A 15,274-nucleotide genomic window follows, 5' to 3' on the forward strand; every position below is an offset into this window, starting at 1 on the left:
GCACAGCATGTTTTCTGTTGACAGCATCACAAACCATACTATACCTGGAATTAGACTCCACAGTGGTAATAAGTGTTTCCTGAAAGGGGGAGAAAAAAAAAATCATAATTAAGATACAGAACATAGGTTGTCACTTCCCCCTACCTCTCCAGAGACAGCTGGCTAATGGAAATGGATTCATCATAAACACCGATTGCTATCTTTTCTCAACAACCAGCTACAGCAAGACACAAATGCAGTTATCGTGCTTGGATGAAGTCGGCCTTACAGTTCAAAGCTTCTGATTAGCAAATTACTACAGATAACATTCTGATCCCATGTTTCCTGCTGCAATTTATACATACTGGCTAAGTCTACATGGACGTAATGCTGGCAGTTTGATGCAAAGGAGGGTTCTTGAAAAGGTAAATGGACACTAATTTGTATAGGATGATCCTGCAGGAGTAACAGCAGAGGCTGCTGTTGTCAGAAAACACACCATGTAGATGTGGTTTTGTCAGTGAAACCCCCCTTTGTTGGCAGCCTCTTATTGATCTTTTTTAGGGGTCAGGGCTGCCAACAAATGGGGTTTTTGCCAACAGAACCACATCTGCACAGCGTGTTTTCTGCCAGCAGGGCGATCCACAAGAGTATGCAAATTACCGGCCATATGCATTTCTGAGAGCCCTCCTTTGCATCATGTTGCTAGCAGCACTGCTCCGTGTAGATATAGCCTATCTGTAATAACCTTAAATTGTTGCCAAGTAGTTTAATGGTTCTCTCTTACTAGTAAATGATTACATGGCATTTACTGTTGCGTTATACCAAGACTTTAAATTGTTTAAACGTTCATATTGTGATTTTTTTGGGGCTTAAGCTTTCCATGCTTGGTTTTGGAATCAGGAAAATGTTCAGAAGATTGAATTATTGCAGTGGAAACACCTTTTAAGACCCACGCTTCCTGGTTGTCAATAATTCAGCATACTCCAAAATATATATGTAAATATTCCTTTTTGAAGAAGCTGTTGTAATTAATTCACTTGAATAATTTACAGCCTATTGAAGCCTTGTGCTGCTGCAACTTTAAATATTATAAACTAAAATACTTTTATTAAGATGTCTTATTCAAATTGAAATTGCTATAGGCAAAAAAAATATTCAATATTTTAGACTCTAGCTTTATTCATATGAATAGTCACTAGAACTACCAACGTGCTTGAAGTTAAACACATGGTTAAGTGTTCATTACATCAAACATTAACATTGTACAGGTTGAATGAACCTCCCTCATCCACCACCCTCAGGACCCAAGTACAGAATTTGCCAGACTGGGGGAGGTCAATGACAACCCCTCCACTACCAACCACTAGCTCATGGACATCAATCCTTCCCGCCCCCCAGGGCTCTTGTCCACAGGCCAGAGAGGGTCTGCTGCTGTCCCTGGGGTGCCACTGACCCCCTGCTCCCTGTTCCACAACACTCCTGACCCAGTCCAACAGTTTTTTCCAGGGAATGTTCTAGATCGGGAAGTTCAACCTATACTCAACAACTCCATTGGTAACAGTAGATTGACGTCATGTCAAAAGCGTATTGTTTTAATTCTCCACTAATGTATTGCCAGTCTAAATCAGATTTTTTTTAAATGTACACAGGCCTGTGTTTTGAAATCTGGAGTCTAAAGTTCAGCTCCTCTGACGCCTGGATAGCCATGTAAGGGTGAGATTTCAAAACACCCTGAAGACTTCAGAGCACAAATCCCAGTGATTTCAAAATAACTCCTAACAGAGGAGTATAGTCTGCTAAAACATTCCAGTTTTGATTTATGGACGTGCAACCTAGCGGCAGATAGTGTTGGTTGTAAAAGTAGCACAGGCTATTTTGCTATCAATGTTGTGGTGTTTGCAAGGGGGACAAAAAAAAAAAAAAAAAAAAAAAAAAAAAAGACAGAGCCCTTAATGTGCAGAAAAATTTAAAGAGAAAAAGAAATTCTATTAACAATTAAAAAACAAGTATAAATTGGTGAAGTAGATGTTATCAGAATATATAAGAACGGCCATACTGTGTAAGACCTAAGGTCCATCTAGCCCAATATTCCATCTTCTGACAGTCACCAATGCCAGATGCCCAAGAGGGAATTAACAGAACAGGTGATCACCAAGGCTACGTCTACACCAGAAGCCTCTGTCCACAGAAGTTAATGTTGGAAGAGGGGTTCCGACAAAACTTCTGTCAACAGGTCACGCCTACACATAAAAGCAGATTGATGTTTTGATCTGCTCTGTCAACAAAAGGGCTCCCCGGAGCCTCTACGCAACTCTTGTGTCGACAGTTTGTCACCAAAATGCATGTTTTGTCTACAAAACTCTAGTACAGATGTAGCCCAAGTGATCCATCGCCTACTGCCCATGCCTAGCTTTTAATGGGAAGACAAATAACTAGCAACAGAGAAATAAAACGGTATAAACATTGATGTAACAATCACGATTTAAAAATTTTATCCCTCCCGAAGAACATGGAATTGAAGATTAAGAACACCTGGAAAAAGTCACTACTGAATAGACTCAAGCATTTGCCAGCACTTTACAAAGTCCAGCACTATTGCAGGGATATTATAATCAATAGCATTCCCTGATCAACAAAAACAAAGGCTGTTGAGACCGTGCACAGAAGGAAGACATTGAAAGAGTGAACTCTGTGTAAATCATTCAGAATGACTATATCAACACTTGCCTTCCTCCTTCAAAGAGGCATGCAAATGAGAGAAATTGAAAATGCAAATGAGGTGCAGATTTACATATCTGGTGCCTCATTTGCATTTTCTTTGAAGAAGAAAAGCAGTGTAGATGCGGCTCTTTCGAAAGTAAGCCCATCTTTGAAAGAACCCTTCTCCCCACAGAAAAAAAGGGAAGAAGGGTTCTTTTGAAGATGGGGTTTACTTTCCAAAGAGCCGCACGTATACCGCTTTTCTTCTTTTAAAAGAATATGCAAATGAGGTGCCAGATATGTAAATCTGCACCTCCTCTGTGGTTTCAACTTCTCTCATTTGCATGCCTCTTTTGAAAAAAGAATGCAAGTGTAGACACAGCCGGTATGTCTACAGGGCAGCCTTATCTCAAACTAAGCTATTCCGGAATACTTTATTTCAAAATAATGCTGCTCCACACAAAAATGCATTTCGAAACAGAACTTACATATTTCGAAATACAGCATCTACTTAGATACAGCCTATTTCAAAATGACATTTCAAAATGGGCACTATTCCTCACAAGATGAGGTTTACCGTATTTGAAGTAAGCCAACTGCTATTTCAAAATTACTTCAGAATAGCAGTTGTATTGCATAGATGCTTGGATAGTTATTTAAAAATAAATAATGGCTGTTCTTTCCAAATAACTTTGCAGTGTAGACCTCCCTCAAACACAAAGACTGTGTCTACACTTGCATTCCTCTTTCAAAAGAGGTACGCAAATGAGGTAAATTGAAAATGCAAATGAGGCACATCTTAGATTTGCATATTGGGCACCTCATTTGCATGTTATTTCAAAATAGCTTCTTTCAACAGAAGAAAACCGGCGTAGACAATGCTCTTTCAAAAGTAAGCCCCATCTTCGAAAGAATCCTTCTTCCCAGAAAAAATGGAAGAAGGATTCTTTCAAAGATGGGGTTTACTTTTGAAAGAATATGCAAATGAGGGGGCAGGCATGCAAATTTGCACCTCATTTGCATTTGCAAGTTTTTAACAACTAGAGACAAATAAAAAGAACTGTAATACCAAGCCTCTGCATTTTAACAGAAAGTCAGAAAATAAAGTTAATGCTCTAATTAAAATATGTTCAAAGTAGCAGTTACTAAAACCTAATAGCAGCTGAAAGTTTGAGCAGTTGAAGAAATAGCTGTGAAGCCATACAGCTAAAAACTAAAAATGGCAGAGAACTTACAGACTGGATGATGATAAACCACAAAGCCAGAGGACGACTGCAACTGGTGATATTCTACACAAAGAGGTATTTCAACCAGGCTTGTAGTTGTTTCCATTACTTCACACTGATTCAGATATTCTAGGCTTGAGTGGTTTTTGCAGTTATGTATGCTGGTTGTTTTGCTGTGTGGGTGGTTGTGCAAATTTGTCCATGGGTCGTGTGGTTTGTAAAGGTGTGCAAGGGTGATAAATGAGGAATTTGATTCTATGCAGGGCAGTTGTGTTCAGGATGCTTTGTCTGCTGGATTGTTATGTAGGTGCCTGCATTGATTTTTGTCTGGGATGGTTGTACTGGGAGATTTGAACTGATTTGTGCAGGAGGCGCATGGACTAAACAATCCACTATTTGTACAGTCTCTCCCATACAAGCAATGAAATGGTTGCATGTAAAATAACTGTACATTAAGGGTGGCAACACTGAAGCCCAGAACCTCAAACCTGCCCCTAACTATCCTATGCTGAAGCCCTACAGAATGTTAGGTGGCAAACAAAAGGAAAAAAAAGAGTTAAGAATGCTTGATTTAGGACTCTTGACAAGGCATGGACACATGCCTTATGGTAGCTGTATACCACACAAGTGTACTTTGTAAAATCAAAATGATACCACCTGGAGAGTACATGATACAAAGTGGAAGGTGACAGATCATGAAATCTGGTGATACTCTGAGCAAGAAAAGCTCTAGATTATGTTTGTAGCTGATTCCAGAACCTCATGCTGACTCTAGAAACATAACAGGCTTCAGAGTGACATAGAAAATGACAATCCTGGAACTTTTTTATACAGTATATATAGCTTAGTTAAAAATACAGAGAGCGAGTTAATGTTTTTAGTGTACTTTTAAAACATTGTACAGAGGAATAGGAAATTTAGGTTTTTTTCAGACAATGTATTTTGGGAGTTCTCAAAAGTATGACTCTTTATAATTGCAGCAAGACACACTGGCCCTCAGAATTTCCTGCTTACTTCTAAATTGTGACACTACTTCTACCAATTCATGTGGCTTTATTTTAATTGTTGATATACCCAAAGGCATCTGTTATGGGTATGCATCCTTCAGGTACAGATGTGACGCTTAAAAAAAAAATTCTTGGTAAGATTAAAAGTGGCATTCTGAGTTTACCTAACCTAAAACATTAATGGTGTGGACAGAGAAGGTATATTAACTTACACCTGATGCTACTTTATTCTTGTTTCACCTTACTTCTGCACAGGATTGGTAACTGTTATGCTTGGAATGTGTGAGTTGTGTCCATTATGCCAAAAGCTACACTCCGAAGTAGAGGTAATTAGCAACCCCGCATTCAGACAACTGAATAAACTCTGCCTAGAAGTTTCACTTGTTACACACTTAAATTTTATTTAAAAACTATGAAAAAATAGTTCACTAGTGTATTTAATGGCTTTTACTATACAGTAAAACAATGAAAGACTGGAATTAATTTCCCTTCTGGTTTGTTTGGTGTTTTTTTTCCCCCAAGGGGGTGGATGGGGGAAGAGGTGTCTCAGCAAGACTGAAACGACGACATTTTTAGCCACTAGGTAACGTCTACTGTAGAACTACACGTTTATGGGAGTTTCAGGGCAAGCACGGTATTTTAAACTACTTTAGTGACCTATTTTAATAGGAAACTTGGCCTTCCTGTCCTTGGGAGTCTCAGTGGGCACACCGCGTGCAAAAAAACCTTGGTGTCCAGACGGAGAACTGGACATGAGATTTCAAAAAAGGAAACAACACACAAAACAAAACGCCCGCACATACACACAAGGACACTTACGGTGGGTTTCCGCACTTTCTCCCTGTCATCCTGCAAGAAAATAAGGGGAAGAAGCTTAGATAAGAATCCAGTGTACAAAAGAAAATGATCAGAAGGTTACTAATTTCAGCTAATTTCTTTTTTCCCTTTGCAGCGCAGACTTAAAGCAGTTGAAGGCAGTTCATGATCTTAAGTTACCTAAGTTGAATCACAAACCATTTTACTTCCTTGTAAAGTAATTCCCAGAATGTTTCCTTATTCAAGTGAATGAAGCTCATCAATGCATTTCAAAATTCTGTGCACCAACAGATTTTGATTTCTTATGTTCCTAAAAGGAATACATGCATTTGATCAACTGCATAACAAACTGAAAAATGTCCCTGGATTTGATAGTTCCTTCCACCATTTACACAAGGACAATATATAGGAGCAAACTACTCCAGATCCTACGTGATCTGCAGCATTCAGTTGCATAGGCCCTGAATTTTACAGCACATAAGACAGCAGATGAAGTCTGACAGATTTAGGGAAGTTTTTAAAAGGCAGCTTATGTATGTATTACTTGTAAATCACGCACATAGTATTAACTCAGTGTCTTCTGTCTGCTATATGTGCAGAAGCTGTCAAGATGACAGAAGCTGGACACTGGCAGTAAAGTGAGGGACAGTTGGGTCTTTTATATGAAGCATGAAGCATATTGGCTGCACATTTCTACTATAATACTCAAAAATAAGTTACTTCTGACACTATTTCAGAATTAACCCATGATGAAGAATGTGACTGTTCACCTCATATTTGTTCTAAAAACTTTTCTCCAACCTCAGGGAGAAACTGAATCATTTTATTAGTAACACCCTACAAATTAGGCATTCTAGTTATGTACTAAGGCCTCACAGTACCAGATGATGTACAAGTAGAACAAAAAAAGAGAGGCTCCCAACCCCAAAGAGCTCACAAGCTAAGAACAAGACAAGAGATGGATACAGACAAAAGGGAGAGTACAAGGAAACAATGACACAATATCGATCGATACAATAGGTAGCATCACCACCACACCAGCAACATGAACACTGGAAATTTTTAATGGGCATCAGAGCAAAGGTGTTAGGGTAGGCCATGAAGGGCCTTGAGAGTAGTTTATGTTTGAGATGAAATAGAAGATGGAATTAGTGGAAGGATGCAAACAGGGTGAGATAGTCAAAGAGACAGCAGGCCAGGAAAATCACCTTTGCAGCAGCACTGTAAATGGATGTGAATAGGGCATGACTGCATTTGTCCAGGCCAGAAAAAGATTTTTTTCCTGTAACTAAGACACAGGTTGACTGGAAAATGTATGGAGCACTGCTTGGGTCCTTCAGGACAAGGGGCTGGGGTACAAGAGTCATGGCAGGGGCTTGGAGGTCTGTGGGGCTGGGGTAGAGTGAAGACATTGGGGGTATAGGGAAACTTTAGGGGTGGAGTGGCAATGCTTTCCAAGTCCAGCCTGAGGTGTCCATGCTGCCAGTCAGTCAGAGGCAGCTGCCCTGACTAGGGTGAAGCTACGGTGGCTGCACTGCATGGCTGATAGCTGCTCCATGGCTCTCCAGGGCACACTTACTTGCTATGCCCCTGTGATCATTCTGGAACATAACTGTTCCTGCTACCAGAGCCCTTCCTCTCTGTTTGAAGGGAAACCAAATCACATTCAACACATATTCCATTGTCTTGTAATAACCAACCCTTACACCTTATTTTAAGTTATGGTAACAAAGCTGCATTCAGCTGTCCTAGCTCTTACTGTTTAGGAATTCTTGAACAAATGGACTCATAGAAAGTTGGATGAATGGATGGACACAGACAAAAACCTCTCTCATATATAGTCAAGAGTCTGGAAGAATTTTAATTGAGAGGACAAACAGAAAAGATTACATCTTAGAGATGTCATGCTGCAGGAATTTGCTGAACTTTTAAAACATAGCCCAGATATAAGGAACTAATGAGAGGTCTAAATCAAAGGGGATGCCCACACTTTAGGAATGAGTGACAGGTAGAACTGTGATGGTTACATGGTTAAAACAGAATTCTAAATCTTCACCTCCAGCTTCTTTTTTGATCACCATGAAATCTCTCACATTTTCAATATTACCTTAACAACCAAAGGAGTTAGAAGTCTTTTTGGATTTTACTTTTGTCAACCTAAGCTTAAAATCTTGGCTACAATGCATTTCAAAAAGGAGAGGGAATATATCCTTATCGGGATTTGACATCAAATTATCTAAGCACTAACAGAGAGCATTCTGCCCACAGTTTCTGCCTAAGCAGGAAAGATCGTGTGGTCTTCAACCAAAGGTAGCAAGAATGATGGGAAAATAAGGCATATCCGGAGCTATTTTCACATCTATGCTATTTTTAACGTGCTTATTCAAAAAAAAAAAAGTGTCCAAGCCCAAAAACTATATTAACAATGTACTCACAGGATGAAGCTCCCCAATAATATACGTCTCAGACAGCATTCTGGCATCTGTGGAATGTCCAACATCCTCAAAGCTTTCAGTAGCATCTCCTCCAGCTTGTTCCCTTAGGACTTCTTCACCACCTGGATGCTGTAAAGAGGACAGGGGGGAAGGAAAATCAGCTATCGTGCTCTAACTGGAAATCTATCTTCTAGAAATCACCGAAGGTGGGAAGATTTATTTTCAGATGTCAAACCAGACTTGGACTGTGAAAAAGTAAGTTGGTGAAGTTCTAAAGAATATTCACTTTTTTCACTATTTTAAATACTTCCACTGTTTACCCAAATGAGTGAAAATAAAATCCCTTCTCTTATTTTTTCCAATTACCTTTTGCAAAACTGTTTTCTTTCCTACATTTTAAACTACTAATTCTTTATTTCAAAACTTCCACCTGCATACTTTTAAATAGCTAGAAGTAGAATCTCACCATTCCTGATAGAAGTAGTCCATGGCAAAAAGGTGAATACATTAAGCAAATTAACCCTCAACTCATCCTAAATACGAATTATTTACAGTTATTGTGCGAGTCAAAACAAATCCCAGCGTACTACACATTATGGACTTCAATAACTAAGGCAACAGATGATTTTTTTTTTTTAATTTATCAAAGCTTGCTACATTGTTAGTCTCCCTGATATCTGTAAATCAGGGCTAGACACCTGCTAACTGAAAACTAAATTACCTGGCTAACAGTGTTCAAAAGTTTATGACAGATGCCTAAGACTCATTCAAATCAAAGGCTATGGTTACACTGACCCAAACTCCAAGCAGCAGTATGCTAATATCTGCTCATTCGCATATTTGCTTGCTGGCAGAGGCTGCTGCTGGCACAAAAAAAAAAGGCAGTGTAAACATAGTTCTGCTGGCGAAACCTGCCCTTTGTTGGCAGCCTTTTATGTCTGACTTTCTTCTAGGCATAAGAGGCTGCCGACAAAATGTGGGGGTTTTGTCATCAGAACCACTTTTACACTGTTTTTTTTCCCCTGCCAGCAGCAGCCTTTGCTGGCTAGAAATATGCACGAGTGACCACTTGCATTTTTGAGACCAGCCACTTGCATAGTGCGGCTGGCAGTTCGGGTCAGTAACTGTAGCCAACAGAACTCAGATGCGTCTGAAAATTGTATGTCACAACTACACACAGGGCTTGTCTACACTCCCACCTTCCTTCAAAGGAAGGATGGTAACTGGGAGTTTACTAATGAAGTGCTGCCATGCATAGGCAGCACTTCATTAAGCAAATTCACCCCTGCGGCAACCCCAAACTTTTAAACTTCGAAGTACCTGCACACGTCTAGCCGCAGCTCAGCCGCCGGTACTTCGAAAAATTTTGAGGAGTAAGGGGACTTCGAAGTTGCCCCAGCACTTCGAAGTACCAGCAGGTGCGCCGCAGCTAGATGCATGGTGGTACTTCAAAGTTTAAAACTTCGGAGTTGCCGTAGGGGTGAATTTACTTAATGAAGTGCTGCCTATGCACGGCAGCACTTCATTACTAAACTCCCAACACCCTAATTACCAATCTTCCTTCGAAGGAAGGCGGTAGTGTAGACACAGCCACAATGTAACTCAGGGGAATGCTACAAGTCAAGAACGCTTACATCTGCAGATCCTCCCTGACAACTTTGTGATTTAAAAATCATATTTTCCTACCATTGCTGTGTATAAGTGCTATAAAATGCACTAATTCTGCAAAAGAGAATAATAGCCTTTCCTCTGTCTTACCAACTTTGCCACTGCCGGTCCTAAGCCCGGATGAAAAAGGAGGAAGTTTGGACATTGGGCTAGCAACCCGATCCGTAAAACCTATCAACTGCTACGGAAACAAGTGCAACCAAACAAAATAAACAAAGCCTAATTCAGCACAAAGGTATCAGCTCTTCCTCTATGATGGCGCTAAATGAAAGCCGAAAGAAAATTCAGTGCCTGATGCAGAGCTCAATCCTTAGTGCCAAAACCAAAACGAAAGTCAGAACCTGGAACGTACGAACATTATACCAGTGTGGAAAGCTAGCGCAGTTACTTCATGAATTTGACAGCTACCAAATGGACATCCTAGGCGTTAGTGAGATGAGATGGTTAGGAAGTGACAGGATACTCAGTGATGGAAAGACCATTCTATACTCTGGAAATGATGACCAACATGTGCACAGTGTAGGTCTGGTACTCAGCAAGGATGCAATGCAGGCATTAATTGGATGAAAGCCAGTGAGCAAGTGCGTTATCACAGCAAGGTTCCAGTCGAGGCATGCAAAGACTACCATGATTCAAGTACATGCACCAACTAAGGATGCCCACGAAACCGAAAAAGACGCATTTTACGACCTGCTGCAAGACACTATCAACGGTGTCCCCAATCGTGACATGCGGCTACATATGGGCGATATGAATGCACGAATAGATACCAAAAAAGACAAGGATGGGAACACGTGATTGGCCCATACGGATCAGCGACAGACAAGCGATAATGGAGAGCGCCTACTGCTGTTCTGTAGTATGAGTAACTTGTGTATTGGAAACACCTATTTCGCACACAAAAATATTCATAAGAAAACATGGCAGTCTCCTGATGGCATCACTAACAACAAAATCGACTATCTCTGTATCAGCAAATGCTGGCGATCAGCGCTATTAGATGCAAGAGTGTATCGTGGAGCTGATATTGGATTGGACCATCATCTTCTGATGGCATTGCTTCGCCTTCATTTAAAAAGAGAAAGAGAAAGGCAACCACTCCGGTCCTTCGCAGCTGAAAAATTGAGAGAGCAGGCCATGGCTGAACAGTACAAGCTCGAACTCAAGAATCAATTCCAACAAATGCATCGTGAAAATGAACTTGAAGACCAGTGGATGTGGTTCAAACAAGCAGTGACTAAGAGCATGAAAGAGACGATTGGCCGGAGAAGAAGCATGCAAAGAGAACTGCTGGATACAAGACAGAACCTGGAAACTGATAGATGAGCGTAAAAATCACGAAACAGCATAGAGACCAGGCAAAATCGCCAAACAGGATAGCAGAGGCTATTGCAAAGTACCAACTGCTGGATCGTCAAGTTAAGAAAAGCTGTCGGGCTGACAAAAAAGAATGGTTGGAATGTAAGGGTGATGAAGCAGAAGCAGCAGCTAAGAAATGCGACACCAAGACGCTGTATCGTATTGTCTGAGAATTAACGGGTGAAAGATGCAATTCCAATGCTATCAGGGATAAGAACGGGAAGATCTTACTTAGTAAAGAGCAAGATACACGCTGGATAGAGCGCTTCAAAGAGAAATTAGGACCAGCCAGCTCCAGCCACAACCTACGATTTTAGTAATTACAATCCTTCTGACAAACTAGAAGTAGACCTAGGTGTGACCAAATTTGAAGAAACTGATAAAGCCATTAGATCGCTGAAGAACAACAAGGCCGCCAGTCTTGACCAAATCACGGACGAATTACTAAGGTATGGGGGCAACAGTGTAGTGCAAGAACTAACGGAGTTGCTGGGACATACTCTGCTTGCCAGCATGCGTTCAAGTGACTGGAGGAAGGGAGTGATTGTTAAGTTACCAAAAAAGGGGAACGTCGCCAATTGTAGTAATTGGAGAGGCATTACGCTCCTATCAGTCCCAGGCAAAGTGTTTTGTACTGTCCTGCTCAGGAGGCTTCTGGCCGCAGTGGATAATTCACTGCAGGAGGAGCAGGCTGGATTTCAGAGCGGACACTCATGCAGTGAGCAAATTTTCACGTTGCGCAACATCATTGAACAGAGTATTGAATTTCAACGGCCGCTGTCAAACTTTATCGATTTCAAAAAGGCATTTGACAGTGTACATAGAGAGTCACTGCGGAACATAGTACATAGTTATGGTATCCCTCAACGCTACATCAACACCTTCCAAAATCTCTACCTCAACTCCAGTTGCTGTGCGAGGACTGATAGTGATATGACAGATTTCTTCAATATCGACTCTGGTATGCAGCAAGGCTGTGTTCTGTCACCATTCTCATTGCTTTTGGCTATGGACTTCATTATGAGGAAAGCAATGTGCAGCATGAATTTTGGCATCTCTTGGGAAAACCAGTGCCAGCTCACAGATCTGGACTTCGCCAACGATATTGCGCTGCTTGCAGAAATGGGCGAATACTTCCAGGACGTGACAACAAGTTTAGAAAAAGAAGCAGGTAAAGTTGGGTTGAGGATAAACAGCAATAAAACAAAGGTGATGCAGATCGGAAAAGCTCAGGCAAACATGCCAACAGTGGTCAAAAATCAGTCCTTACAAGATGTCCGGTGGTTCACCTATCTTGGCAGCACTCTGTCCAATGATGGGGATGTCGAGGCAGATGTCAACTGCAGAATTGGGAAAGCCCTGGCAATGTTCCAAAGACTATGCCCGATTTGGTCTGCGACAACGATTGGCCTTGCTACAAAGCTTTGACTCTATAGCACTGTTGCCATGTCCACTGCAATCTATGCCAATGAAACATTGCAAGAATATCATGTTAGCTGAATGTGTTCCACCAACGATGTCTGCGTAAGATCCTTGGTGTTACCTATATCGATCGCATTACTAACAAAGAGATTCTATGAAGATGTGGTCTGCGGAGACTGCAGAATGTTGTGGCAGAGCGTAGACTGCGTGTTGCTGGACACATCTTGCATCTTTTAGATAATCTTCATCCAAAGGTAGCAATGCAATGGACACCAGCTAAAGGAAAGAGAAAGAAGGGAAGACCACTGAAAACATGGCGAAGCACGATTAAAGAAGACTAAGAACATTGGTATAATGTGGGAAGAAGCGGAAACAGTGGCATCAGACTGAAATCTCTGGAGAGCACTTGTTGCCCAATGTACCCAGACGCACAGGCAGACCTAAGTCTAAGTCTCTGTCTTACTTATTTTGATAGCTATAAGCTGTGCAAGTCAGACCACTGAAATTTCAGCAGACTGTGTCCAAGAACAGGAAGGCAGAGTTAATCTGAAACGAACAAGTATTTGAAAGCAAAATTAGCACTCGGATCAGATGCCCACAGGTTACTGGACAATGAAGTCTACTAATTCATAAGAAAGAAGAAGCCGAGCCAAAACCAATTCAACCTTCCTCTCTTTTAAGATATTTTGAACATACTGCACAGATGGAAAGACAAGGAAGAGAACAATTCTACTAAGGGACCAGAGGTGCTTCCAGCCCATGGAGAGAAGTCTCTCCCGGCAGCTAAGATACTTGGGGGCTTGCTGTGGCTGGAGGGAAGGTTTCCCTCAGTGGCTAAGATAGTTGTGGGGGGCGGGGAGGAGGGAAGGACTACTTCAGCTACTTCAACATTCCCAGCGGCTCTGCAGCTGCAGACCACAGCACCCCCATCCCCACCCTGCCAAAAATATTTTCGGAGGCTTGCTGTCCATTGCAGACACCTGCTGGTTTGAGGTTTCTGTTAAATTCTTTTTGTTAATATTTTCTGTCTGTCTTCATTCTTTGACCCCCCTCAAAAAAAAATCGGAGGGAGAGCTAGTTGAGATTCCTGTTTCCATCACAAATTCAGTGCATGAGATTTCACTGCCATCACTCACGTTCGCAATGTTTGCTGTAGAATAAAAATCTCCCCAGGCAGGCCATGGTTTGTGCTGAAGACCTCCTATTCAATTCTTAAAGTCTGGAGTAGGCTTATGATATAAAAACCCAGCTAGCCTGAGTGGAAAGATACCTCGCTGGGCCCCTTCTCCTTTATCTCTCTCACAAGACCCAGAGAAGGACATCCCAGCTCAGGCAGGAAGGGCCTTGAAGTCTGAAGGGAGGAATAGCTGAGTCATCAACTACATTCCAAGAAGAGGCCCTGCATGTGGAAACCAATTGTTAGTGCTGTATGTTGTTGATATCATGTGTTTTAAATCTTCTAGATAAACCCCCCCAGATGCACCAGTGTGGAAGCATCGCCACATCCTCTATCCCATCTTGACATGAACTGGTCATTGTGTATCTGTTTTGTTTAACATGTAGAGGAAAGCACCTGTACTAGAGATAAGATGTTCTATGAGCTATGGGGGGAGATACTCTGTAACCTTTTTAGATTATTGGCTTATTGTGCTCATTTCGTCTTGCCGCTAGAACCTATCCAGGTGGGCGACACCTATGTTGTAGTTTTCCCCCCACCCATCAATAATCTATATAATCAATTGTAATCTATTGTCTGGCAGCTCTTCACTGAGTCCTGATGGGCGAAGCGGCACTTCACCAGAGCTGTGTGTAATAAACTCTCCTGCTTGCTTCACACACGGTGTCCAGACTTTATTCCAATACTGTGTAGTGAAGAAGAAAAATCTTTTTTCCTAGCCTTTTTTATCCTCTTTCTTCTAACTTTGAGAATGCAGTCCGGGTCCCTGTATTATTTTCAGGGATCAGATGCAATAGTGTGTGTGTGGGGGGATACTCAGTGGATGGCCAGTTGAGAACACAGACTTGTGCAAAATTACCTGGTGACCCTTAAGTGAACGGCCACGCTCAGGCATGTTAGGGAGAATTGCATAGGCACTTGAACAATGCAGTGTGGTACGTGGGGTGGAGGCAGGGTCCAGAGACCCTTTTAAATTGCTATAGGGAAATATGCCTCAGCACAAACAGGCTAAACCACTAGCTCCACACCAGGAACTGAGGAACCAAGTGAATTGGGCAAGCTTAAACCAGTCAGCAACAGAATTTACTGAATTGCTTGCAGACTGCACTATCTGCAGCCTTCCCCCCTCATCTAAAATTGACAAACAGGAAAAACCTATACAGGAAAGATCCATGGCCTCTGACCTAGCAGCCCAGAGGTGCCAGCTGCATACCTTAAAAGGAAAAAATAAGCATGAGAAGTATGGTTGTGTAAAATGGGGAGGGCAGCTGAGAGGGGCTGAAGGCAAAGAGAAGAAAAAGCAACCAGGATGTGATGTGTCAGGCCTCAGGTGGAGCCAGCAAACTGCAAGACCATAAAGGGGGGCAACAACATGAGGAGGAGGAGGAGGAACTCCCGAATCCCGGAGAAACTGCACGCTGTCTGCGACAAGGACTGATCACCCTTCACCGCTCCTCCCACCTGCTCGTGAGTTAAACAGAG

At 41.8% G+C, this 15,274-nt stretch overlaps 1 protein-coding gene across 2 annotated transcripts in view; it reads right to left on the minus strand.

The window, feature by feature from the left end:
- The window catches only part of CYB5A (cytochrome b5 type A), a 36,060-nt gene that overhangs the window by 11,013 nt on the left and 9,773 nt on the right, over positions 1-15,274 (minus strand). For both annotated transcript variants that reach the window (XR_012644472.1, XM_074987525.1), the window contains exons 2-4: positions 8,167-8,295; positions 5,735-5,764; positions 45-79 (exon numbers count right to left, since the gene is read on the minus strand). Coding sequence is in view for 1 of the 2 variants with exons in the window: in XM_074987525.1 (XP_074843626.1) it covers positions 45-79; positions 5,735-5,764; positions 8,167-8,295 (194 nt within the window). In the remaining variant the exon portion in view is untranslated. The remainder of the gene's footprint in view (positions 1-44; positions 80-5,734; positions 5,765-8,166; positions 8,296-15,274) is intronic.

Source organism: Carettochelys insculpta, chromosome 2, assembly GCF_033958435.1.
Source record: "Carettochelys insculpta isolate YL-2023 chromosome 2, ASM3395843v1, whole genome shotgun sequence".
NCBI lineage: Eukaryota > Metazoa > Chordata > Testudines > Carettochelyidae > Carettochelys > Carettochelys insculpta.